Source organism: Notamacropus eugenii, chromosome 6, assembly GCF_028372415.1.
Source record: "Notamacropus eugenii isolate mMacEug1 chromosome 6, mMacEug1.pri_v2, whole genome shotgun sequence".
Lineage (NCBI taxonomy): Eukaryota > Metazoa > Chordata > Mammalia > Diprotodontia > Macropodidae > Notamacropus > Notamacropus eugenii.
In genome coordinates, this window is record NC_092877.1 from 389,183,639 (window position 1) to 389,208,348 (window position 24,710).

General features: G+C 45.2%; 1 protein-coding gene and 1 long non-coding RNA gene across 2 annotated transcripts in view; both read right to left on the minus strand.

The window, feature by feature from the left end:
- RABEP1 (rabaptin, RAB GTPase binding effector protein 1) overlaps positions 1–14,698 on the minus strand; it is a 49,452-nt gene extending 34,754 nt beyond the window's left edge. The window contains exon 1 of the mRNA XM_072619059.1: positions 14,525–14,698. Coding sequence (XP_072475160.1) covers positions 14,525–14,567 — 43 coding nt within the window. The 5' untranslated portion in view covers positions 14,568–14,698. The remainder of the gene's footprint in view (positions 1–14,524) is intronic.
- A 4,869-nt stretch (positions 14,699–19,567) lies between these two features.
- LOC140510425 (uncharacterized) lies at positions 19,568–23,268 on the minus strand. The gene is made up of 2 exons (XR_011969226.1): positions 23,079–23,268; positions 19,568–22,853 (listed from the first exon to the last, which is right to left on the minus strand). It is a non-coding gene; the product is annotated as an uncharacterized lncRNA (long non-coding RNA).
- Between the last annotated feature and the right edge of the window lie 1,442 nt (positions 23,269–24,710).

Consider the following 24,710-nt stretch of genomic DNA (forward strand, 5'->3'; position numbering starts at 1 on the left):
GACAGCCTTTGAAACAGTGTGAAGGATAGGTCAGGATACAAACGCCTTTCATGAGCTGAAACTTAACCAAGAACACAACTAAGGCCCTGTGGAAGGGTAATCTCCCTCTAGTCCATCAAGGGATTAGAAATGAGCCTATTCAGCACAACTCCCCTCTTCCATTCTATGGGAATCACCATTCCAGATACAGATCTCTGGGAAGTGTCCAGGGGAATGTCCAGGAGGAATGGGAGTTTATTGGCCATTTACTCAACAAAGCCTGGAATGTTCATGACAACTGTAATTTTAAGATATCTTTCCTTGTCGGGCAGCCATGTCAGAAGGCAGGGGGAAACCATGCCAGTTTGGACATCTCTCTCACCAAGCTGGAAATGTTTTGAATATAGGATAATGTCATATTAAATAAAACTATTTCTGGCAAACTGGTAGCTAAACATAGAACACAGTCCTAGTAATAATACTTTTTCTTCAACAACATAAAATGGTTACTTCTAACACCTTCCCTCACATGGGATCAGCGGCAGCCAACACATCCCTTGTGCTACATTATCTTGATCGCCTTATACAGGTGGCTGATCCACATCCCAATCCACCCATGGAAAAGCATGTTCACTAGTCACACTTCATGACAGAAACAGTAAATATTTTATCCTAAAATCTTTGACTTTTGTTGCCCTCCCCATCCCCAATCCCCTAGGAATATCCCAGGTTGGACCTTTCTGAGGAGCCAACTTGCTCTGTCAGTCAATAAGCATTATTAGGCACCTACTCTGTACCAGACATTGTAGCAAGTCCTAAGGATGTAAAGAAAGGCAAAAGACAGCCCTAGGCTTAGAGGAGCTTGATCACAGTCTTCCAACAGTCCCGCATCACAATCGTCATGATGATCAGTGGAGATCAGGGGATTCCTTGGAGCTGGGGGAAGACTTCAGAAGCTGCCTAGTCCAACTCATTCCAAAACAAGAATGTCTCTGTCCTCTGTCCATGGCAGACACCCATGACCTCAGGGGTGATCATTTGCTTTCTTTATATTGCCTCTCTGTGGGATCTAGCCATTGCAAACTGGCAGCCCAACTCTCTCTCTCTCTCCAGAGCCAAGCAGAAGACAAATGTGATGCCCCACCTGAGGCCCTGCCATTCCCATGGGGAAGACCACTCCTAAGGCCATTCCTCTCCTGGCCAGAAAAACCATCTCAAGTTGCTTTGGGGGGCTTCATTGGGCTCATCCTCCCTTCGTCACTTGGACACTCTCTTCTAGACATACTTCCGCTGTTCACATCTTTCCTAAATCATGGGGCCCACAATGAAACATGGAGCTCCAGATGTGGCCTGATGAAGACTTCCCTACTGTGGGCACTTAGGTCTCCTTTAACACAGCCTAAGGTGGTACTGACTTTGCTGTCATGTTACAGTATTTATTATTAGTAGTAACAACAATAATGTGTGTGTGAGAAAGACAGAGAGAAGGAGAGAGGGGGGAGAAAAGGAGGGCGAGAGAGAGAGAGAGAAACTTGAAAGATATCTCATTCGATCCTCATTTCAACCCTGGAAGATAGGTGCTGTTTTTACCCTCATTTTTACAAATAAGGAAATTGAGGCTGAGAGGGATAAAGTGACTGGCCCAGGGTCACACAGCTAGTCAGTTTGAAACCAAATGGACTCAGAGTTCATTCAATTTACCAAAAGTTAATTAAGCATCACCTAGGTACAAGGCAGTGCACCATGCCTTGCCAAGGGTCAGGGATACAAAAGGGAAAACAAAACCCAAAATGGCCCTGCTCTCAGCAAGTTATATGCACTTTCCATCTGTACCTCTCTGCTTGGTTTCTATGCCACAAAACCTCATCTGGGGACTCTCAGGCTTGTCCATCCCTTTCCAACTTCCTCTTGTATGCGGTCTTCCCCCATTAGCTGGTAAACTCCAGGAGGCCAAAGACCTTCCTCATTTGCATCCCATCATTCAGCACAGTGCCTACCACATAGTAGGCACTTACTTAATGTTGACTGCATTGAATTACAGAAATGCAGAGCATGATTGGGTGCACTATTCTCTTTCCTCACGTGTCCTCCCTCCCACTAGCTGGGCCACTCTTCCTCATGAAAGTCCCTGTGTGGCCCCAGGGATCTCTTCAGAAGACTCCACCATTTCCTCTGGAAAGACAGTATTGTGAAGGTATAAAGAAACCGCTTTGATGCTGTGTAACCGTGGCCAAGCCAGCCTGCCTGTCAAATGGGGCTTCAATGCCCTGGGTTCTTGGGGCTATGTGCCTGCTGGGGTGGGGGGTAGGGAAGATGGGGGCAGCAAGATCCAATGAGATCATTCTGGTTAAGCCTTTGGTACTTCTAGAGTTTGAATCCCTTTGAGAAAGCCTGGCTGCCAATGCTTAGCTAGACTTTCTTTGACCTTTTTTCAAACTATTAAAAATTTTCTTTAGTTCAGAGGCCTGGTATTCTTTTACCTGGATTTTTACAAACTTTAAGTTTACAACATGGTATTTATTCTGTGCCCACCAGGTGACACCAGACTGCACAGGGCCCGGGCCTGAAGTCAGGAAGACTCACCTTCCTAAGCTCAAATCTGGCCTCAGACACTTACTAGCTGTGTGACCTTGGGCAAGTCACTTAACCTCTCTTTGTCTCAGTTTCCTCATCTGTAAAATGAGCTGGAGAAGAAAAAGGCAAACTGCTCCAGTATCTTTGCCAAGAAAACCCCAACTGGGTCAGGAAAAGTCAAACCTGACTAAAAAATTACTGACCAAGACTAGCTTAGGCCGGCCCAGCAATTCAGACTGGGAATTAGAATGTAGGGGGACACTAAGGGGCCAAAAAGGGCAACAAAATGTCTTCTTGCTCATTAATCTTCAGTCATGTCCCACTCTTTGTGACTCCATTCTAACCCCAAAGGACACCAGTCTTAATAAAATTCCAATAAGATGCTCTTCCCCAGGCAGGACGGTCAGCCAGAAGAATGAGGTTCCAGTCTCCTATGCCCCTCCCAAAGGAAGGCCTTTCTGTCCCCTTCACAGAGAAACCAGCCCAGTCTGCATCTAGCAAACAAGTGCCAGTTCCTCCCTTAACAAGCTTCCCACCGCTTCATTTTGTGGGTGTAAATCAAGTGCAGTGGGCACTTTTGTAGCTGTTAACTCAGACCTGCATGTTCCTAATTACTGGGTTTTTGTTTTTTTATAAAACTTTTTAGTTTTATTTTGTTTTTTTTGAGTGGGGGGGAGTTTGGTGAGGTAATCAGGGTTAAGTAACTTGCCCAGGGTCACACAACTAGTGTCAGGTGTCTGAGGCCAGATTTGAAACCAGGTCCTCCTGACTCCAGGGCCAGTGCTCTATCCATTGTACTACCTAACCCTACAAGTCTTTTGTCTGATATTTTCTCATGAGAATTACCATGTAGCTTCCTCCACTATTGCTTAAAAACTGACCCCTTTATTTCCCACCATATTCCTGCCTCCTCCCAGGAAATCCTCTCTTAAGATAAAGAAGACAGGGGAAAGCCGCAGCTCCTCAGCCACACCCAAGGGCCCCCAACACTGCCCATAGGGACTTGATCTCAGAGCCCTGTCATGGTCCTTCTCATGGCTGGCACTGAAGGGAGTTTCCACATGTTCCCCCCACCCCATTATACCACTGATTATCTTTATCATTTCTTCCATTCACATTTCTTGCAGTGATGCCAACCATGCATCTAGATTGATGTGTTTAGCCATTCCACAATCAATGGGCACTGACTTTGTCTGCTCATCTCTGCTGCTAAAAAAATGGCTCTCGGTATTCTGGGGCAGTTTCCTTCTATCGCTTGACCAGTCTCAGATTTAGAGGCTGGGGTGGAATCTGTGGGTCAGAGGGCAACCCTTCTCCCTCTTGCTATTCTAAGTCTCAACTCCTCCTGTACCTCACAGTTCTTTCCCCTCCAGTTTTTAGTTTAAATTCCTCCTGGTTAGGTTGACTAAACTCTTACACACAGGCCTCCATGGCCTTCACAAGTTGCCTTCCTTCTCTCAATACATCATCAGCCAACGTCCAGAAACAAAGTAATAACCACAATGCAAGAATGGTTGGCATTGACACTATAACTTAAGATGGGCAAAGCTCACTGTATGAAGATATGAAGTTGGGGCTATTACCAGACAGGGAAACTGAGGCTGAGGGAGGCTAACTAGCCTAGAGTCACATAGCTTACTCAGTGGCCCTTCGGATTCCAGACCCCTCAGTCTATCCTGAGTCACTGCTGATCATTTGTTTGGCCATTTCTCAATGGGCATTGTTTTTTGTTGGTAGTTTTGCCACCACAAAAGCCACTCTAAATATTTTTGCACAGGTGGAATTTCCCTTTCTTCTGTCTCTGGGGTACAGGCCCAATTGTGGCATCGCTAGGTCAATTTAGTGACTTTCAGAACACAGCTCCAAACTGGGGAGCCCTGTAGATGAAAGGCAACATGCTGAAGAGCACGTGGGCAAGGACCCCACCCAACTAGGAGACCTTACTTCTGTTTAGAGTGTGAACAGAATCCTCTGGGTACAGCTGCTGGCACTCCTCTATTAGAATTTAGGTGACCCAGCTCTCAAAGGAGAAAAACCAACCAGAGAGGGCTGGACAGGGATGGATTTCCCTGTCCAGAGTGCTGGAGGCAGCTAAGACTTATGGTCAAGGCACTACTTAGCAGGAGGAGCGAAGACTTCTAGCCCACCTCCTCATGGAATGTCCACCAATAAGGGCTGATTTTCACTTGTTAGGGGCGTTCCCTTTCAAAGAATGTTTTAAGGTTTTCAGGCTGTCTGTATTTTTGCTTTTCTGAGAGAAACACTGACCATCAATTTATTGATTATTAGCTAGCCTAATTAATACACTGACAGTTACCCAGAAATTCTGTCTCTTGGAGTTCTCATTCATCACAGTAAGAAGGACAGGAACCCTGAGAAGGAATGATTCCTGTGTGATCTCTCCCTGCATCCTGGAATTTGTGACAGAGGAAGAGAGAAATTGAATGGGGTCTGATATGCACTTAGGTTTGGGGAGAGCGGATTTCAAAGGGACCTGAGGGGATCCCAGGAACTAAAATGCTTCAGAGGAAGCCAGCCCAGGAGCAATGACAGACATTCAAGAAGGAAATCCTGAAGAAACAAAGGAAAATAATTCCAACGAAGAGAAAAATGAGATATATCTCATGAGACCAATGTGCACACACAAGCAACTACCCTCCCTCCACCCAAGGAATTTTTAAAAGAAATGAACAAAAGATGAAAGCCAGGCTGGTAAAATGAACCTAAGGGTATGTGGGATCCTGTAAAAACAAGGCTCAGAGTGAGGGGAGGCTGGCATGGGAGACCAAGGACCACAATGAGGACCCCAGGGAGAGGAGACGATTTCAGGCATAGGGGGCCAGCTCAGGCAAAGGCAGAATGGGAAGATGCAGAGCCAGAAACACACAGAGCACGAGGGGGAGTAGCGTGGCATTAGTGTGTAAAGACAGGCTGGAGCTAGAGCCAAAAGGGCCTTAGAGGCCCCAGGAATAGCTATTTTATCCTGGAGACAAAAGGAAGCCACAAAGAAAAACTCCTGAGCAGGGCATGACGTGGTCAGCTTACACTTTAGGGGCCTCCATTTGGAAGAAAGAAAGGCTCTCGCTTGAGTTTACGTATAAAAACACTTTTCATCTTTCACATTGAGGCCAATGATCTGTCCAATGAAACAACAGGACAGTTTGTGATCTAGGGATGCCAGCAAGAGAACAAAACCAAAGGCTCCCTTTCTTGTGGACTTTATACAAAGATACACGAAATAAGCCAGTGCACAACCAGCCCTGCCCAGGTCGCCCCTCTGGAGAGCAGATAAAAATGTAAGGCCAGGTCCCAGGGTCAAAGAGCTTCCCAGATATCCAGCAGTGTGTGTGTGGGGATGCTCTGAGGCTGCCCAGCCCCCTCTTCCTATCTCTCCTGTTCCCTTCTCAGTCTCCTGGCTTTACTGCTAACCCCAGAAGAGCCCCAAGGACATGTCCCAGACTCTGTCTCCAAAGCCTGGGCCCTCTTTTCTTCTCCCTTTGTACTGGGGTCCATGGATTGTCTTATTTCTCCATTTTGATCAACGTTTCAATGGAATTTGTTTCCTTTGTAACTCTATGTATTTTGTTTTCATGCATTTAAAAACTTTATTGTGAAAAGGGGTTCAGAGGTTTCATCAGACCCATGACTTCTGTTCTACCCTCTGTCAGCTCCCACAATCATGACAATGCACAAGAGCTACACTCACCTAGCACCAGCTGCCTATTGGCCATCTCCCGTGGGTGTGGGTACCTCAAACTCACTGCGCCCCTTAAAATGACTCCCTTCCTAGCTGTGCTGACAGCCTGGGTTCCTTCATTGTAACAGTCTCCCAGATTATTCATACCCATATCCATTCCAACAGCCACGTTTCTCTTTCCACCTTGGTGACATTTACACCCCCTTCTCTCCTCTGCCAATGCTCCTACCTTGGCAAAGACCTGCCCCACTGCCTGCCTGGACTACTGGACTAGCTTTTGGAGGGCTTTCTCCCCACTCTAGTTCATCCTCCATTCAGTCCCCCTAAAATGGAGGTACAAGCATGTCACCCTCTACTCAGTAAACTCCAGTGGCTCCCTCTCAGTCTTCTCATCTTACACCCCCTACATGTGCTTTCTGAGCTTCCTGAAACAAGACCCTCCATCTCCTGCCTTCAGACATTTGCCCAGGCCATCCCCCAGGCCCCAAATGCTCTTTATCCTCTTCTCTGGCTCTGGATTCCCATGGCTTCCTTCAAGTCCCCATTAGAAGCCTGTCTTCTCCAGGAAGTCTTCCCTGGTCCCCCTAAAAGTGCTCTCCTTCTCTGTCTGATTATCTCCACTTTATCCTGTCTATGGGCTATTTGTACCTATTTGTCTACATGTTGTTTCTGTGAGCTCTTTCAGAGTGGGGACTGCTCCTGCCTTTTTTGATGTCCCCCCTAACCCTAGCACACAGTAGGCATTTAAAATATTGGCTGATTTTCTGCCAAAATGACTTTCCTAAACATAAGTTCTGGCATATCCCTCTCCATCCAGGTACCTCGGTGGCTCCCTATTACCCCCAGGATCAAACAGAGCCTCTGCTGGCACCTGGAACCTAACCTACCTTTCAGAGTTTTCCATTCTACTCCCATCTGAGCCCTCTGGCCTTCTTGCTGTGGTCTGCACATGACGCTCGCCCTACAGACTGTGTCCCCCATGCCTGGGATGCCATCTCACTTCATTTTTGCCTCTTACTTTTCCCTGTCCTGCTTCAAGACTCAGCTGGAACCCCAGCATTCCCCAAAGGGTCTTTGTTCCAGAGCCTCCACCGCCTGGCCTTCCCTGAGATGACTGTCTCTTCTGCAGATGCCTGGCATGTACCAAGTTGCTTGATGATGGTGTCCCCCATTGTAATGGAGGTCCCTTGAGAGTAAGGATCATCTTTGCACCCACAGAGCTTAGCACCTGCCTGGCCCACATGAAATGCTTAACAAACAAGACTACTTAATGGACTCCAAGCACCCAATGCAGTTATACTCCAAAGCCAGTGGCAGCCCCGGCACTCAGTATTAAGAAAGAACAGTGCTGAGGTACAAGGGGCGCGGGCCTTCGGTCACTCCTCAGCACCTTCAGATCACAATCAGAATCGTTCACAGTGGCTTTTAAATGGTCTCTCTCCTTTCTGACATTCTGCTTAATGAATGAAATCCTAGAAGTCATGTTCCTCAATTTTAAATTATTTTTAATGAAGAAAAACTGATTTAGGGTTAGATTGATTTTCTCTCCCTCTTACATCCCCCTATCAAAAAAAAAAAAAAAACCAAAAAACCAAATCCTTGTAACAAACATTCACTGCCAAGAGAAACATATTCTGGTCATGCCCCCAGAGCATGCTTCATTCTGCCCTGAGTCATCTGCCTATCAAATTATGAGGCTGTTCAGTTGTTTCAGCCATGTCTGACTCTAGGATCCCATATGGGATTTTCTTGGCAAGGATACTAGAATGGTTTGCCATTTCCTTCTCCAGCTCATTTTACAGATGGAGAAACTGAGGCAGACAGGGTTCAGTGACTTGCCTGGGTCCCACAGCTACTAATTCCAGATCTGAACTCAGGAAAATGAGTCTTCATGCCTCCAGGCCCAGTGCTCTATTCACTGTGCCACTTCGTTGCCCTTTATCAGATTTGTAGATGATACAAAGCTAGGAGGAATAACTAATACGGCAGAAGACAAAAGAATCTCAGTCTATTGAAACAACTGAGTCAAAACAAGCTAGATAAAATTGAAACCAAGACAAATGGATTTGATTTCTTGACAGCTGAACACATCTTTCTGAGAAGATTGCAGGCAGATAGATAATGGCACTTCCAACTCATGATCCTTTGCAGTGATCAGTCAGTGGATTATTGTTTAATAAGTACCTACTATGTGCCAGGTACTGTACTAAGTGCTGGGAATGTAGAAAAAGGCAAAAGACAGTGCCTGCCCTCAAGGGGCTCCCAATCCAAGAGGAAGTGATACAAAGTACAATGAGCAGAACCAGAAAAATAACCTACAGTGTAACAGCAACATTGTTAGGAAAATCAACAGTGAAAAACTTAGTAACTCTGGCCAATACAATGTTCCACGACAGCTCCAAAGAACTCAGGATATAAAATGCTACACACTTCCAGATCCAAAAGTGCTGGACTCAGAATGCTGACTGAAGCATGATTCTGTCATTTAGTTTTCTTTTCGCTGTATAACAGGTGTTGTACTTCTTGTTTCTCAATGAGTGGGGGAAGGGGTAGAGGGGAAGAGATAATGTGGAAATAGTTTTTTTAATTAAACAAAAAAAAAACCCTCAAACCCCTCAATGACAGACAGGAATGGATCTGCTCTTGACAAGAATGTCATGAAATATCACTACCCCATAACCATCAATGAATCCATTAACTTAAGAGAAACATGTGAAGACTTCAATGAACTGAAAGAGAACAGAATAAGGAGAACCAGAAAAGGAATATCCACAAAAACAAATGATAGGAAAGAACAAGAAAGAAAATAAAGTGTGAATGCTATTATGACCCAAAAGTTTGCCCACAGAAGAACCAAGAAACTGCTCCTCCCTTTCCCTGTGGCAGATAGAAGGGGAATGGAACATGGATAGACTATGAAACACAGTTGATATACTGTCTTTGTGGAACTGCATTTTTTCACTTTTCTAAATCTTTATTATAAGGGTGGGTTTAGAGGGGAGAGAAAGAGAAGGATGTGTTTAGAAGTGAGTGTAATAGCAAAAGATATTAATAAAAATCATAAATACAAAACAAAATAAAAAAACAAAAACAAACATGCCCCAAATCCAACAAATTCAAGCAAAAGGGCTTTAAGTTGAAAAATGGGGTGGAGGACGGGACTATCTATCATCCAGAGCAGATAAATACAGAATTGCAGTACAGACATTCAAATTTAAAAGATATAAAAACAGCCAAGAAAGAAGCCTGTAATAAAGAGCAAAGCCTCACGTGACTACAAGCAAATTTATGAAAAATGGGTAACAGTTGAGAGTTCAAATTAGATTTTGACTACAACCCTAATGACTTCCTATCTTGTCTTCATGATAACTTCATCTTTCAAGAGTTGGAAGAACCAGTCAATGAGAGAAATATCTGTCAAGCTCTGATTCTTACCAAACATCAGAAACTGACTGGTCTGGTCATCTTAGGTTAAGAATCTCATAGAGAAGAGGCAGCCACTCCATCTCAGAATTAGTAATAGAGGAGAGAGCTCTGGGTGGAATCAGACATACATCCCAATTTTGGAAGAGTGAATTTCAGAGAAACCTTAGAGAGGGTGCCATGAACTAATTATCTAATTGGGCAGGTCAGCCTGAGAGGGAAAGGAAGCTCTCCAAGTCGAACCCTAACCCTGAATGTGCTGGAATGAAGGAATGAACCAAACTTAGCTCGTCATAATGACAATAAAAAGAACAGTATCACCACTATAATAAACAATTAATGATATTATGAACAACAATAATAACCCTAATGAATTACGGCCCTGGAACCTCACCACCCTTGGTATGGGCATGGATTATTCCCATTTTACAAGTGAGGAAGATGACACTGAGAGAGATTAAATAACTGGCCCAGGGTCACAGAGCTCCTCAGTGTGTGAGAAAGGGTTCCCATTCATGTCTTTCTGACTCCAGTTCCCATCAAGCTGTCATAGAGAAAGCAAAAGCTTTACGAGATCTCTCACAGATCTTCCCCATTTTAAAGGACAAGATAAAGGAGCCCTGTTCTCATAAAATGGCGACTGTTGGAATTTCTGTGACCTGGAATATCTTCAATTCATCCTGGAAGCCCATAAAACTGGATGGCTCAATTAATTGTGGAATGGTCTTATTTTCTCTTTCCATTTAAACAAAATACACTCCATTCTTTAAGTCATATTCTGCAGTGTGAGGTCCTGGATGAACTTCCCGGATTTTCACCAAATGCCAAAGACTAGAGGAATTAGGTGTTTGTGGGATGGGCCTTGCTAATATAAAAGTGACAACCCTACCTAAATTAGTGTACATCCTCTGTAGTTCGCCCAACAGCAAAGGCTAACCATCTGGAGAAGACAAAGGTAGAGTATCTCAAGGGAAACAACAAAAAAAGCACAGAAGAACTGGTCTCCCTGTACCAGAGCCCAAACGATGCTGCAAAGCAATCATCAAAGCAATTTGGGTCTGGCTAAGGAAAGGATAGAAGACCCAGAAACAACTGAACATAGCAGCAGAGCCCAACAAAGCCCAGGCAGAGAGGAGCATCTCATTCTGTGGACCATAATAAGCTACAAATGGATGCATGATGTGGCTGTAATAAATCCCATCACAGACAAATTAGAAGAGAATGAGAGAAACTGCCTCTCCCCATCGTACACAGAAAAAGATTCCTGATCAAAGAAGGGCTGATGGAGGATCATGCTGAGGCATGGCATGGTATCTCCAAGGGCTCAAAGGAGCTGAGATCATGAAGGAAAGTGGTTCTACTGGGGGACAGAGTGGAGGCTTCAGGAAGGCACAGACCTGCTTCTGGAGTGGAGAGTAGCTGGACCATCTCCCTGTGCTTCTGTCTGCTTAGCCAAAGAGAATGCCCTTTGGACTCTAGAGGTCAGAACCCAGATGACTAATAAGGAGTCAATATCCAAGATAAGAGAAAGATAGTAAGAGACCTGGCTATTTTGGATGAGGCCCAGTCACCAGACACACGGATGAACTTTATGCCAAAGTCCTAAGAGACCTGGAGGAAAAGATGACTGAGCCACCTCAGCTTCTCTGCAAGTCCTCAGTGTGGTCTGCTATGGTCCCATATGCCTTCAATGGAATTTCTCTTCCCCCAGATCTCTTGGGAAGGACTGATATTGCCCAAACCCTAAATGCTGGGAAGAAACCAGAACCTACAACCAAATGAGCCAGGCTTCAGATACTAGAGTCCCCTCCATGGTCTGACAGACAGTTATTCTATCAGTCACTGGGGAAATCCTATGGAGGAATTATTTGCCTACATTTTGGCAAAGCACTTGACAAAGTTGCTCAGGCTACTTTCGTTCTGAGCCTGGACAGGAATCCACCTGTATTTGATCTGTATTTGGTCACTAAAAAATGATGTAGCTTCCCAAAGGCAATCTAGAAGAGGGTGTGTGTGTGCATGTGCATGTGCATGTGCGTGTGCGTGTGCGTGTGCGTGTGTGTGTGTGTGTGTGTGTGTGTGTGTGTGTGTGTGTGTGTTATAGTAGCCATTAGCCATCCGGGTAACTAGAGAGTTCATCACATGCAGGTGTGCACTCACACACAAATGGACAGTCTCCACTGATTACCCATCTAACTGCATATTAAAACCAAAACTACAGGCATCTCTTCATCTAGTTGGTTTTTTATTTTAGATGGTTAGACCCATCTACTTAGAATGTTTGGGATCTCATCGAGGAAGCTCTGGAAACTTCTCAGCTTGGTGCATCCAGCACAACAAGTTCTACAAAACTGAGCCCCTGAAGGAGCATCCCTCAGTAGGAAACCCTGCTTTGACTTGGACAATGGGCTAGATCTCAGGGGCAGGATTAAAGCCTTTGGCATCTCCCGGTTTTAAGCCAGACAGATTGATAATGATAATGATAATGATCAAAGCATTGAATGAGGTTTTATACACAAAATCTGATGGAAAGATCTTCTCCTGGCTTTCCTGGCTCCCTTTAAGTCCCAGCTAAAAATCTTTTACAAGAAGCCCTTCCCAATCAATCTTAATTCTAGTGCATGTTTTCTGGTCATTATTGACTACTTCTCCTGTACATATTTGTTTGTTTTCTCTCTCATTAAATGGTAAGCTCCCATGTTTAGTCAGTCAGTCGATCAATAAGCTTTTACTAAGTGCCTACTATATACCAAGCACTGTGCTAGGAGCTGTTGTTACAAAAAGGGGCAAAAGACAGCCCTGCCCTCGAGGAGCTCACAATCTAACAGGGAAGACAACAAGCAAACAAATGTGTACCAACAAGCTGACAGTAATTGAGAGAGGGAAGGGAATGGAATTAAGAGGAGGTAGGAAAGGCTTCCTTTACAGGGCAGGATTTTAGCTGGACCTTAAAGGATGTCACAGAAGGCAGAGATGAGGAAGGGGAACATTCCAGGCCCAGAGCCAGTTTGTGGCCAGCAGGCCAGGGTCACTTGCTGAAAGAGTATGGGTGTTGGGAAATAAGGGAGGTAGGAGGGGGCCATTCTATGAAGGGCTTTGAACTCCAAGGAGGTGTAAAGTTAATGTAAGGTTAATGGTGGGTGGGTGGAAGAGTGAAAGCTCTTTCTGGACCATTAATAGGCCTCAATACCTTTTGTTAATTTCTATTGAGGCACTGGGTCTTGCCCTCTGGCTCTGAAAAATGTCTAAATACTCTGAGATGAGGTTTTACTTTGGGGCTTACTCACTGGAAGTGTTTGTTTGGCCAGGTGAAACTCTGGGTAGCCGCTAAGGACTCCCCCTGGCTTTGAAAACCCAGATGTTAGTGCTTCTCTCTCAGGTAACTATGTATGTATGTAATGGTCAGACAGATGGATCTGTCTGTTGGGCTTTATTTCTCTGCTTGTACTTTCTCTGTTGGTATATGTGTTTGATTCCAGTGATTGCTGACCCATTCAAACTTTGCTTTTCTTTTAGAAAAGCAGATCTAAGAACCTGTACAGCAGGCCCTCCTGTATATGCTGGGGACCTTAATGTTACAAAAGGGCATTTCATATTTGATCCAGGAGGCAATACAACACAAGTGGGGTCTGCTGAGTAGAGGGTGACACTTTTGGAAAATCATTTCAGTAACTAAATGTGGAGGATGAACTGGAGTGGGGAGAGACCAGAGGCAGGCAGAACCTCCAGCAGCTATCGAAATGGTCCAGGTGAGGAGAGGGAGGGGGCAGGGTCCAAAGAGATGCTGCAAAGGGAGGTGAGGTTAGCAGGTCTTGGCAACAGGGGATATCAAGGATAACTCCTAGATTTCAAGCCTGAGGGGCTGGGAAGATGGTGCTGGCCTGGATAATGGCAGGCAAGGGTCTGGGGGAAGGAAGCATTCCATTTTAGACATTATGATCTTAAGACAAATGTCGGAGAGGCAGTTGTAGATCCAAGACCAGAGGTCAGTAGGGACACTAGGGCAGGAAAGGTAGATTTGAGAATCAGCATAGAGAAGGTCATTAAATCCTAGGGTTCTCATGAGATCACCAAGTGAGACACTAGAGAGGAAAAGAGCACCATCACATCCCTCGTGGACCCAGGAGATGCTTCTCCTGCTCTCCCTCACCCTGTTCTCCAGACGGGAGGTGACAGCTGCTCCCTCGGTCCCAGGGGAGGGAGAAGCCACGGCGAGCCAACGCCTCCCCAGGGGGCCCAGCCTGCAGATCTGATAACATTGTTTCCAGTCCCGGAGGCTGGAACAAAGTGACATTTACACAACAAGGCACCCAGTGGGCACTTCCCCACGTTGGACTCGAACCCACCTCCCTCGGCTACAAGCTTCGGCTGACGCGGCTCCCCTCCTTGATGCCAGGATCCAATCACTTTAAGGATGCAGATTACAGCCCCAAGCACTTACGCTGCTCCCAGGCCCCCCGATGGGCCCAGGGGGGCTTCCCCGAGGGGGTGGGGGATGAGAACAGGTGGTTTCCAGGGGAGGGGGCGCAGACTCAGGCTGCCCGGCCCGCGCGAGCTGAGACCCGCAGGACCACGGGGCAGCGCGTACTGCAGCGCCCGAGTGAGGGAAGGGGCGGCTCTGGCGGCCGCAAGGTCACAGGCCAGGGGGCGGGAAACGCCTAGCAGCTCGGTCTCCCTCCCTCCCTCCTCCCCCCGCCGCCCCCTCCTCGGGCAGGGCCTTGAACGCCGCCCGCATGGACCGAGGGAATCCCGGGGCCCCGCCCCGCCCCGCCTCCGGCTCCAGCTCGGGCCGGGCCCGGGCCTCCCTCCTTCCCTCCGTCCCTCCCGGCCCGCCGCCGCCGCCAGTCTCACCATCGGAAGCGGCCTCTCCTCCTCCAGGGCCCGGCTGCGCCATGAGCGGCCCGAGCGGACAGCGGGGCCGGAGCCGGGACAGGCGCGGCCTCAGCGGGCGCCGGGGCCGCCGCGGGAACCGTGGGGCCAGGCCGCCGGCCGCCGCCGCCTCCTCATCCTGACAGCCGCCGGGGCGCGCTTTGCGCAGGCGCCGCCGCCGGAGCACGTGACTCAGCCCCACGGGGGCGAGGAAGGGGGCGGGGAGAAGGGAGGGAGGGACGAGAGCCTGAGAGGCGGGGATAGAGGAGAGAGATAGCTGGGACAGGCAGAGAAGGAGGAGAGGGCGGGGCTATACGGGAGGGGGCGGGGATAGAGGAGAGCCACAGCAGGAAAATGCAAAGTGGGCGGAGAAGGGGCGGGGATATGGGGGCGGGGTCAGAGAAGAGGGACAGCTGGGAGAGGCCTAGAGGACTGAGATTTGGGGGCGGGAAAATGGGGGGCAGGGATAAAAGCGAGACCTCTGGGGAGGCCGAGCGGGAGGAGAAGGTGCGGGCCTACACGGGAGGGGGCGGGAATAGAGAACGTCAGTAGTCAATAACTATTTATTTATTTTTTGTCTCTCATGTGCCCGTGTGCGCCGACCGCTGGGGAGACGAAAAGCGGCAGAAAACAGTCCCTGCCCAGCCCTCGAGGCGCCAGCCATCCTACGGGTAACCGCGTGCACATGTGGACAAAGCACTGGAGATAATGGACTGGGGAAGACACTGGAACTCAGAAGGCGCTGGGAAGGCGCCCTCTAGAAACTGGGTTTGCAGCTGGGCCTTGAAGGAAGCCAGGGATATAAAGGAGGGTTCCAAGCCTAGGGAACAGAGCGAAAGAGAACAGCCAGGAGGCTGGGGTCACTGCATCGAGGAGAACATGGGGATGTGAGGTGTAAGAAGACTGGCAAGGTGGGAGGGGGCAGGGCATGAACCACAGCTGCGAGACCGAGGGGCGGGGGATAGAGGGGAGGGACAAGTGGGAGGCGGAGACCTGGAGAAGAGGCGGGACTAGAGGGAAGCGACCGCTAGGAGAAGGCATACGGTGTGGAAAGGGCGGGGCTACAGGAATGGGGCGGGGATTGAGGAGAGAGACAGCTGAGAGGCAGAGAGAATGAAGAGGGGCGGGGACAAGGGAGAGGGACAAATGGGACGTGGAGACCTGAAAAAGAGGCGGGGCTACGGAAATAGGGCGGGGATAGAGAAGAGCGACAGCTGAGAGAGGGAGGGAGGGACCCCTAGCAAAGGGGACTGGCGGACTGAATTAGACGTAGGGAAAAGGCGGGGCTAGAGAACAAGGAGGGTTGGGGGCGAGGCTATGGAAGGGGCGGGGATACGAGGGGTGGGGCTTGAGGACGAGAGGGGGAGGAGCTTCGCCGCCTCCTAGATGTGTCCCTGGGGACCGCCTGGAAGCTCCCTTTCCCTTCCTACCTGGACCTCCTCGTCCCATCACCTCTGGAACGTCCCCCTTGGAGGATGGCCATCGTAAAGCGATCCTAGCTCCTTTTGCTTTCCGATTTCCAAGAAGTTTAGAGTGGTATCCGTTGCACCGGATATTTTAAGTCTTGGGGGGCATCATGGGGTCAGGCAAGTGGGACCCCTGCCCACACCTCGGCCACCAATTTTCTTCAGACCCCGCCGGAGGCAGACCAGGACCCCTAGACTTGCTTCCACCCGCCCAGACAGCGCTGAGGGGAGAAAAACCAGGGTCCGCCTCGCCCATCAGAGCCTGGCACACAGCAAGTGCTTCCTAGAAGGTTTTCCCTCTCATCCGGAGGACAGTCACCCCACTGCCTTCTCTTCAGCTCTCACAGTCATTCCCTAGGGAGGCAGCCTTCCCTACTAAGTGCCAACCAGGTGGCACACGCAGGGCGGGCATGCCAGCCTGGAAGAAGCATAGAGACACCCTAAGATAGGGCCGGGAGGCAGCATGTGCCAGGCGAGTGAAACCTCCTCTGCAGACACTGATAAGGAGCCTGGGGAGAGCGGAGTCCAGCCCAGTGTTCTGGGGGCTGGTGCAGGAGCTACAGCCACAGCTCCCAAAGAGGAGAGAAAGGGAAGGTCTTCCACCCAAGTCCCTGGCACTGTCACAGCTCAGCATCAGAAACGATGACTTATTACATGCTTCTCACTGAGGTCTTTTGTTTTCTGTCATCACCCTGTTTTCGTTTAGTATCCGTTATCCCCTTGCCCAGAGAGCTATCCCATAAAACAAATTATTTTTAGGGTCTCACCCCACCCCAAGAGAAGCTAAAGAAGGGGAAAGGGGAGCCCATCCAGCCAATACACTGAAACAGTTCAAATCACCTGCAATGGGTATCACCTCCACAAGGAGAGGGAGTTTGGGGAGCAGCCTTTCCTACTTCTTCTTTCAAGACGTGTTTCTTCTTTATAATTTTGAAACATTGAATTTCTTTCCTTTTGAATATAGCTTCATTAAATACTTCCCAATAACTTTTAAATAAATTTTAACATGTTTTTAAATTTTGAGTTCCAACTCCTGCCTTTCCCTCTCCTTAATAATTTGATATGTATTATATATGTGAAGTCATGCAAAATATATCTCCATATTAGCCAGCAACATTTAATTTTGATGTGTGTGATTTATCAAATTCTCATTTCCTTCCGTGTACCTGATCTGTTCCACTGATCGACCTACCAATTTCTTAATCAATACCAAATGTTTTTGATGGTGTATGATTAAGGAAATTTATGGTTTGGATTCACACCTACCACAAGATACACTTGAGAAGAAGAAGCTGGATATTTTATCGATTTACAGAAAAGGCAAATGCATGGACAGTTTAGAGCTAAAGCAGCAGTAATTAATATATCCTAATACTGATACAGATATAAGAGGAAATAGAAAAACATCACCAATCCAGGGAGGCAGCAACTCCTGAGTCTCTCAGCTGGAGAATCCCAGGATACAGCTTTCAGGAACTGAATTGGGAGGAAGGAGTCTCAGGCAGAGCATCCTCTCCATAGGTGAGATTCCAAAGTTCTCCTCGGAACAGAGACCTAATAAACTCTTCCAAACAAAGAAGGCTGACTGCAACAAAGAGGCTAATTGCCAACTATCCCGTGTGTTGTCCATCAAGAGGGTAGCCAAGCCTCGCAATGGAGTATATACGTGATGTTCATCCTTGGAGAACTGGCTAGGTTCTCAAGGCAGCAGATGTTCCATGTTTGTGTGGGATTTTTATCACGTCTTCAAGGTCTAAGTTCGCTTGGAGGACACAACAGCCTACGTGCGGTTCCTGCACTGAAATATGGAAGAACTTCTAAGTCCAGTTACCATTCATTCGGCCTTAAGTTCTGACATGTTGATAGTGTAGGCCGCTGAAATTTTAGGGGTCAATTTAGTGTATATATTTTTCATCTGGAAAAACATGTAACAATTATATATACATAATATAATAAGCACAGTAGTAAAAATTAGAAAAATGTTTCTGCACAGAAGGGGATCTAAATAAAAAGTCATGCCAATGATGATTGGTGTCAGGAGTTACTAAATGAGAGAGGAGTTACTCTATTAATTTCCCAGCATCTATATGAGTTTGTATTCGATGTTCATTAAGAGCGCTTTGGTTTTTCTCTAATAGTTGCTGCAATTCAACAGAAGAGTTTAAAATAGAGATTAAAGGTTCCAAAGATAAATACACATAGGGTAGAGGCAATAGTTTGGGTACCCAAGACAAAGTAACATCATCCACTATCAGGGGAAAAATAGAAATCATAGCCCTGCCAATGGAGAAAACTCACATTTTGTATACAACCAGCAAATGGAGCTACTTGCCCTACAGAATGCAAGTCAGTTTGTTAGAGACGAGGCAGATAGATTGAACAGATACTTCATGTAACACAGAGAAATTGGACATAGGATATAGAGTAAGATCATATAGATTGGAGGAATGGCTTAATAGACACGCTCCAACTGTCTCATGACCATTCCACACACAAGTCCACGATTACAATTTGTGCAATCAGCTAAAGTACGAGTAACATTATTTAGATCTACATATTGTCCATTAATATGAGGCAAAGCAAAATAAGAGTGTAAGATAAAAGGAGTAACATGAGAAATGCCCATCACTGTGTCAGACCTGACTTCATAATGAATTAGTGTGCCGATGCACGAGCCACTATCACATTTGGGATGCAATACTGTGTTAGACACCCAATGATCTTGAGGTATAAAATCTTTAAACACTGCTTCCCATAATTGGGAGTCTTGGAATAATAACAACCTCCAGGCATTTTCTTTTTGTATTATTAAAAAAAGAGTTTAAGGAAGTAATGTTCAATAGTATAGAATTAATTTCTAGTATGTTCCATTGAGAACAATTCAATATGTCTCGCTGTATAACAGCTATCTTAGAAGACAGGTGAGTAAAAGGTATAGGTTTTATATAGCAGGATATATTTACTAATGTTTGTATAATCAAATTCACAGGAAAATTACTTAAGAGAAGAGCAGATATGGGTGCTGGGGCTCGCCAGAATGTTGATTCATTACTTGAAATAGTCCAGTTAACCACATTACAGTTTTGATTTGCTGGGCAGTTGTAGTTGCCTTGTGTATGTGAGGAAGTAGAGTTCCTCCACCTTAAGCGAACGAGTGTTGAAGATCGGACTATTTTTGCTCCAGGTGCCCAGGCAAAATTTTATGAGATGGTGTACAGCAATAGCCATATCCCTAAAAAACACTTTATTCACATAAAGAGACATGTGTTAATGGAACATCATATAAGGTATCATCTCCTGAGTAACAAACCAGCACTGTATTATTTTTTTCCCTCAGCTATGATTTCCACTGCCTTAGGCCAGTTTGTAGATTTATTTTTAACCCATGCCTTTGAGTCAATTGTCATATTGGTAGTACCAAATCCTCCCCTCCTGGCATCAGAAGATTCTGGTGTATGAACCTTGGCCCATTCAGGATAATAGGGGATAATAAGGGATAAGGGATAATAACCAGTTGGGCAACTCTCCTTCTGTTGTATGATAAGGTTCAGTATCCAAATTTTGCAAAATTATTTTAATTTCTCCAGCATAGTCGGAGTCAATTACTCCTCCTAGTACACCTACTCCTAAAACAGCTAAAGTTGATCAGGATAGTATCTGCCTATAATGGCAGTATTTTGAGGCTAGGGAGAAATGTGATTCCAGAATTGGGGCCCAAGTACATGCACCCAAGCACCCAATCATTCCCCCCTTAAACAGATGGGACCCAAAATCTTTCTGGGCTAAGGAATGAAGGTCTCAGATTCTGAAACTGCTTCATGCTGAGATTGGACATAGAGCTGTCCCTGCCTTAAGAGGCCCTATTCAGGGGGTTGGTTCTTCAGTCAGTATCAGGAACATGATCCAGGTCCAGACAGTGATGTGTAATGGTCTCAGACAGAGGGTGATATACAGCCAGAATGGTCATCTGCAAGTGGAAAGAACTAAACCTGGAGGAGACAAATCTGGCAAGGAGATTAAGCAAACAAAGGCCAAAAAATGACCAGAAGGGGTTAAATATGTGTTGGTATCCTTTAGGTAGGGCCATCTCAAATCTGATAGGGCTACTAATTATCAAATCAAGTTACAACACTTTTCTGTCTTCTGAAAATACTTCCCCACGCTCTCTCAATGTACATAAACCATTGGAGACTGGTACAAAGGTATCCAGAGCAACTATCTGGGGATAGGAGGGACTTGGATGACCCCCATTTGTCCCAAACCTTATCTGCCTTCTGTATTCTCAATCAAACCTTTATTTATCTTTCAAAATCTCTTGAGCCCATTATTCAGACTGCTTCACTCTCCTTTATATTTCTACCATAGACAAGATAGCTCACAAGTTATTACTCTTCACTAGTATAGCTGTATTGCCTTAAACAAAAGAGGTTTCTAACTTGAACCTCACAACTGAGTAGATGTACATCGTTGTTTCACAGGCTTGTTTATCTCTTTCTGATTATTCACTCTGGAAGGGAAACTTTAGAAATTAAGTTGTTGTTGTTGCTTACATATGATAAGTTCAAACACTAATTTTAACTCTTGCTTAGGCCATGGGATGACTACAAATTCAGATCAAAAGACCAAAATCTTTTCTGCTTTGTAGATCATTACATATTAATTTAGCAGTACATTGTCTTGAAAATGAAAATTTAGTAGGCCTTACAAGAGAGAGTTTTTCTTTTTTAAAAAAATTTCTTCTAAAAGTATTTCCTTTTCTTTTTAAAAAACAGTTTAAATTTTATCCTGATGTTAATAGAGTCACTAAACTTTTATAAAGAAAATTAGTTGAAATCTTTTGAAGTGATGACTCTCTTTTTACTTTGAAGCAAAAATTAAACTTTAAAATTGAAGTTCATTAAAGCTGAGTTGTTATAAAAATGTCCTTAAGTAATATGAATTCCCAAAGTATTACAAACTAAATTCTTAGTTATTGCAGAATTCCTAGGTATTACAAAATGTTTTAGTCAAAAAGGTGTTGTAATGGAATCTCACATTGGTAACAGTAAGAGACTGATCACAGAAAAACACGACGGCTTTTAAAATCCTTTTAAACAATGGGAACATCTTAAGATGAGTCTTAAGCAGCTTACACAAATTTCTGCACATGTTCTATTTGATTTTCCAGTAAGATTACACAAAACGGCTCACACGTTTACTGACTACTTGTTCTGTTCATAGAAATTTGCTAGAGAAGGAAAGAAGCAGGCACATGAGACATACCAAGTATGACAGGATAAAACATCCTTGACTCTGTTTGAATTCAGATAAGAGTGAAATTCTCCAATCATGCAGACTCAGGAATAGTCAGGTGGGAAAGATTCCTTTTTAAAGGAACACAATGGGGAAATTGAGCCAGGAGAATCCCATCCTAGATGGAGGCTAGAATTGTCTCCTTGGCCTTTCCTTTCCAAATACAAACTTCACCTGTTAACAGTACAGGATCACATTCCCTCTGAGTAGCTTATGGCTTTTCTCTCAGATACTGATTTAATGCGAACAACTATCCCCAAATTCAAACTCAAAACAAAAATAGTTATGGTCCCAGGTGCCTTTTACCTTAAAAAGCAAATTTCACCAATCACAGCTTAGAACCAGATACAGTTATTTTTTTTTCTTATGGAGTTGCAATAAGCAATAAAGATCTACCAGGACACACATATATAAGGGACTCCATTTAACACTTTCCTTCTCAAATTTAAAATTTGTCCTGATGTGAAAGTCAATTGTTAAAAATCCTTTCTGTTATAACTTCTAAGCAAGTTATATTCACTGTTTATGATTTATATAAGCCAAATTTCTCTCCTAGGGCTGATGACCTTGCCTCCATGGATGGTTTCCAGGGACCTTAGCAGTTTTACAAAATAAAGGGAACTGGCACAGATGCCATGCCTGCCAACCTCCAAACATACAGGAAGACTGTTTTGAATGGGAAGAACCAATGTAAATAAAGTTTTCACTCAGTTCCTTTCTTTCCATACACAGTAATCAGTTAACAATTTTAGGCTTAGTATTAAAACAGTAACTCCAAATAACTTAGCTAACAATCTTACAACTTTTATACATGATAGTCAAATTGTTTTAGCTGTAACTTCTTTAACAGGCAAAGGTGAAAATACCTGGTTTTCTAAATGGCAGTTAAACAGCATTATAAGACAAGGTTAGCAGGACTGACAAAGAAATGTATATGGTTTTACAAATTTTCCCAACATCTTTTAGTTTCAACAAAATTCAGGTTAAAAATCACTTTGTCTAACACTATTTCTGAATTACAGTGGTCACTCAATTTTTACAATCTAAGAGAAATTCAGAAATACAATCTTAGAAATATAGTTTTAACCCAACAATAACTTCAGGTGGTATTATTTACATTTCCATAAATTATTGATCTTATTATAACCTGTAGTAATTGAAACCACTTCAAGGTTAACAATTATACACCAGTCATTATGATAAGAATCTTATAATCATTATATCCTTTTGATCCCATAACAACAACCATTATTATCTTTACTTTTACAAATCAGAAAACAGGTCAAACAGAGATAAAATACATTTTTGAAACTGGAACAGAGAAGTGAAGTTTACCAAGAGCAGAGAAGCTGATGTGTCCCAGAGGTGATGATTCTTGTAGGCGAGAAGTCACCTGGAAGGGCTCTGCAGTTTGAAGTCTACTACCCCAGTCTCCACAGGGTCTTGTCCTTTTGCCACCAAGGAGTAGGGCAGATCTTCCCACCCCAGGATATCTTGCTCACATACTTTATCATCAAATTCTTCTTCAGAAGTGGCATATTGTACTGTGAATCCTGTTCGTGACGCCAAAAAAATGTATGATTAAGGAAATTTATGGTTTGGATTCACACCTACAACAAGATGCACTTGAGAAGAAGAAGCTGGATATTTTATTGATTTACAGAAAAGGCAAATGCACAGATGGTTTAGACCAATAGTAGCAATAATTAATATATCCTAATACTAATATAATTATAGCAATACTAATATAGATATAAGAGGAAATAGAAAAACATCACCAATCCAGGGAAGCACCAACTCCGGAATTTTCTCAGCTGGGGAATCCTGAGATACAGCTTTCAGGGTGTGAATTGGGAGCAAGGGGTCCCAGGCAGAGCGTCCTCTCTATGGGTGAGATTCCACAGTTCTCCTCGGAACAGAGACCTAATAAACCCTTCCAAACAAAGAAGGCTGACTGCCAACAAAGAGGCTAACTACCCACTGTCCCGTATGTTGTCCATCAAGAGGGTAGCCAAACCTTGAGATGGAGTACATATGTGATGTTCGTCCTTGGAGAACTGGCTAGGTTCTCAAGGAAGCAGATGTTCCAGGTTTGCGTGGGATTTCTCATGTCTTCGAAGTCTGAGTTCACTTGGGGGACACAACAGCCTACGTGCGAGGCCTGCACTGAAATATGGAAGAACTTCTAAGTCCAGTTACCATTCAGATGGTTATGGCTTTGTTGTATAATCGGCACACTAGTGTTCTAGGTTGGCTTCTCCCAGCCCGTAGGGGAATGGAGACACTTGCTGCTTCTGCTGAAATACTCACCTGGCTTCTAGCCTTCCTGGGGGAGAACAGAGAAATATTCCGTGGGATCCCCACCCCCATTGTTCCCCTGCCTGAGCTGCCCAATGCTCTGAGAGGACTCTATCTTCCAGCTGAATCCCTAAGTGCTATTAACCCATCTGAACTAACAAATTCCCGACTGCTTATATCTTCCTCATCCCAGTGACTGAATACCTTTGTTGTGTCATCATTCAAACCCTGTTCTCCCTCCCTCACTGCCTCATTACCATTGTTTTTGACTCAACCCCCGCTCAGTCCCAATGTCTCACCTCAGTGACTCCCAAGGTCACAGTGCTCTCTGGTAACAAACTTAACCAACTTGATTTCACCCTAAATCTGTTTCTTTCACATTCCTTCCATCTTCTGGCTCTCGCTGAGCCCTGGCTCCCTCCTAATGACCCAGCTCCCCTGATTGCTCTTTCCGCACTCATGCCCTTGGCTTAGAGTCAAGGTAAGGAGGAGGAAGAGAATAAACATTCACATGGTAACTACTATGTGCCAGGTACCATGCTAAGTGCTTTACGAATATTCTATCACTTGATTCTCACAGTTACCCTGAGAAGTGGGTGCTAGTATTATTCCCATTTTACAGATGAGTAAACTGAGGCAGACAGTGCTTAAGGGACTTGTCCATGGTCTTACAGCTAGGAAGTGTCTGAGACCTAATAGGAACTCAGGTCTTCCTCTTCAAGCTCAGGGTTCTATCCACTATAGCGCCATACCTCAGCTTCTAGGTGATAGGGAAGTTGTAACATTTCTTGCTCCCCATTGCCAAGGCAAAACTCATTCTCCACCACCATGATTTAGTAGCCTCTCCATCCATGAGTTCACACAATCCATATGTACCAGCCAAACAAAATTCTTGCAGCTGGAGTCTACAGACCTTCATGACACTCTCCTCTCCCAATGAGTTCACTCCTCCTTAGCTGCTGCCCTCCCTCAAGGGCACTCCAACATACACTGTGACACTCCCTCCAACTCTGGGCACTCACTGCAGCAAGGCTTGCTATTTCTAACCCTTTTCATTCCCTCCCCCTCCAAACCTCATTTGGCCACCCTTCCCACAGTCATTCAGTCAGTGT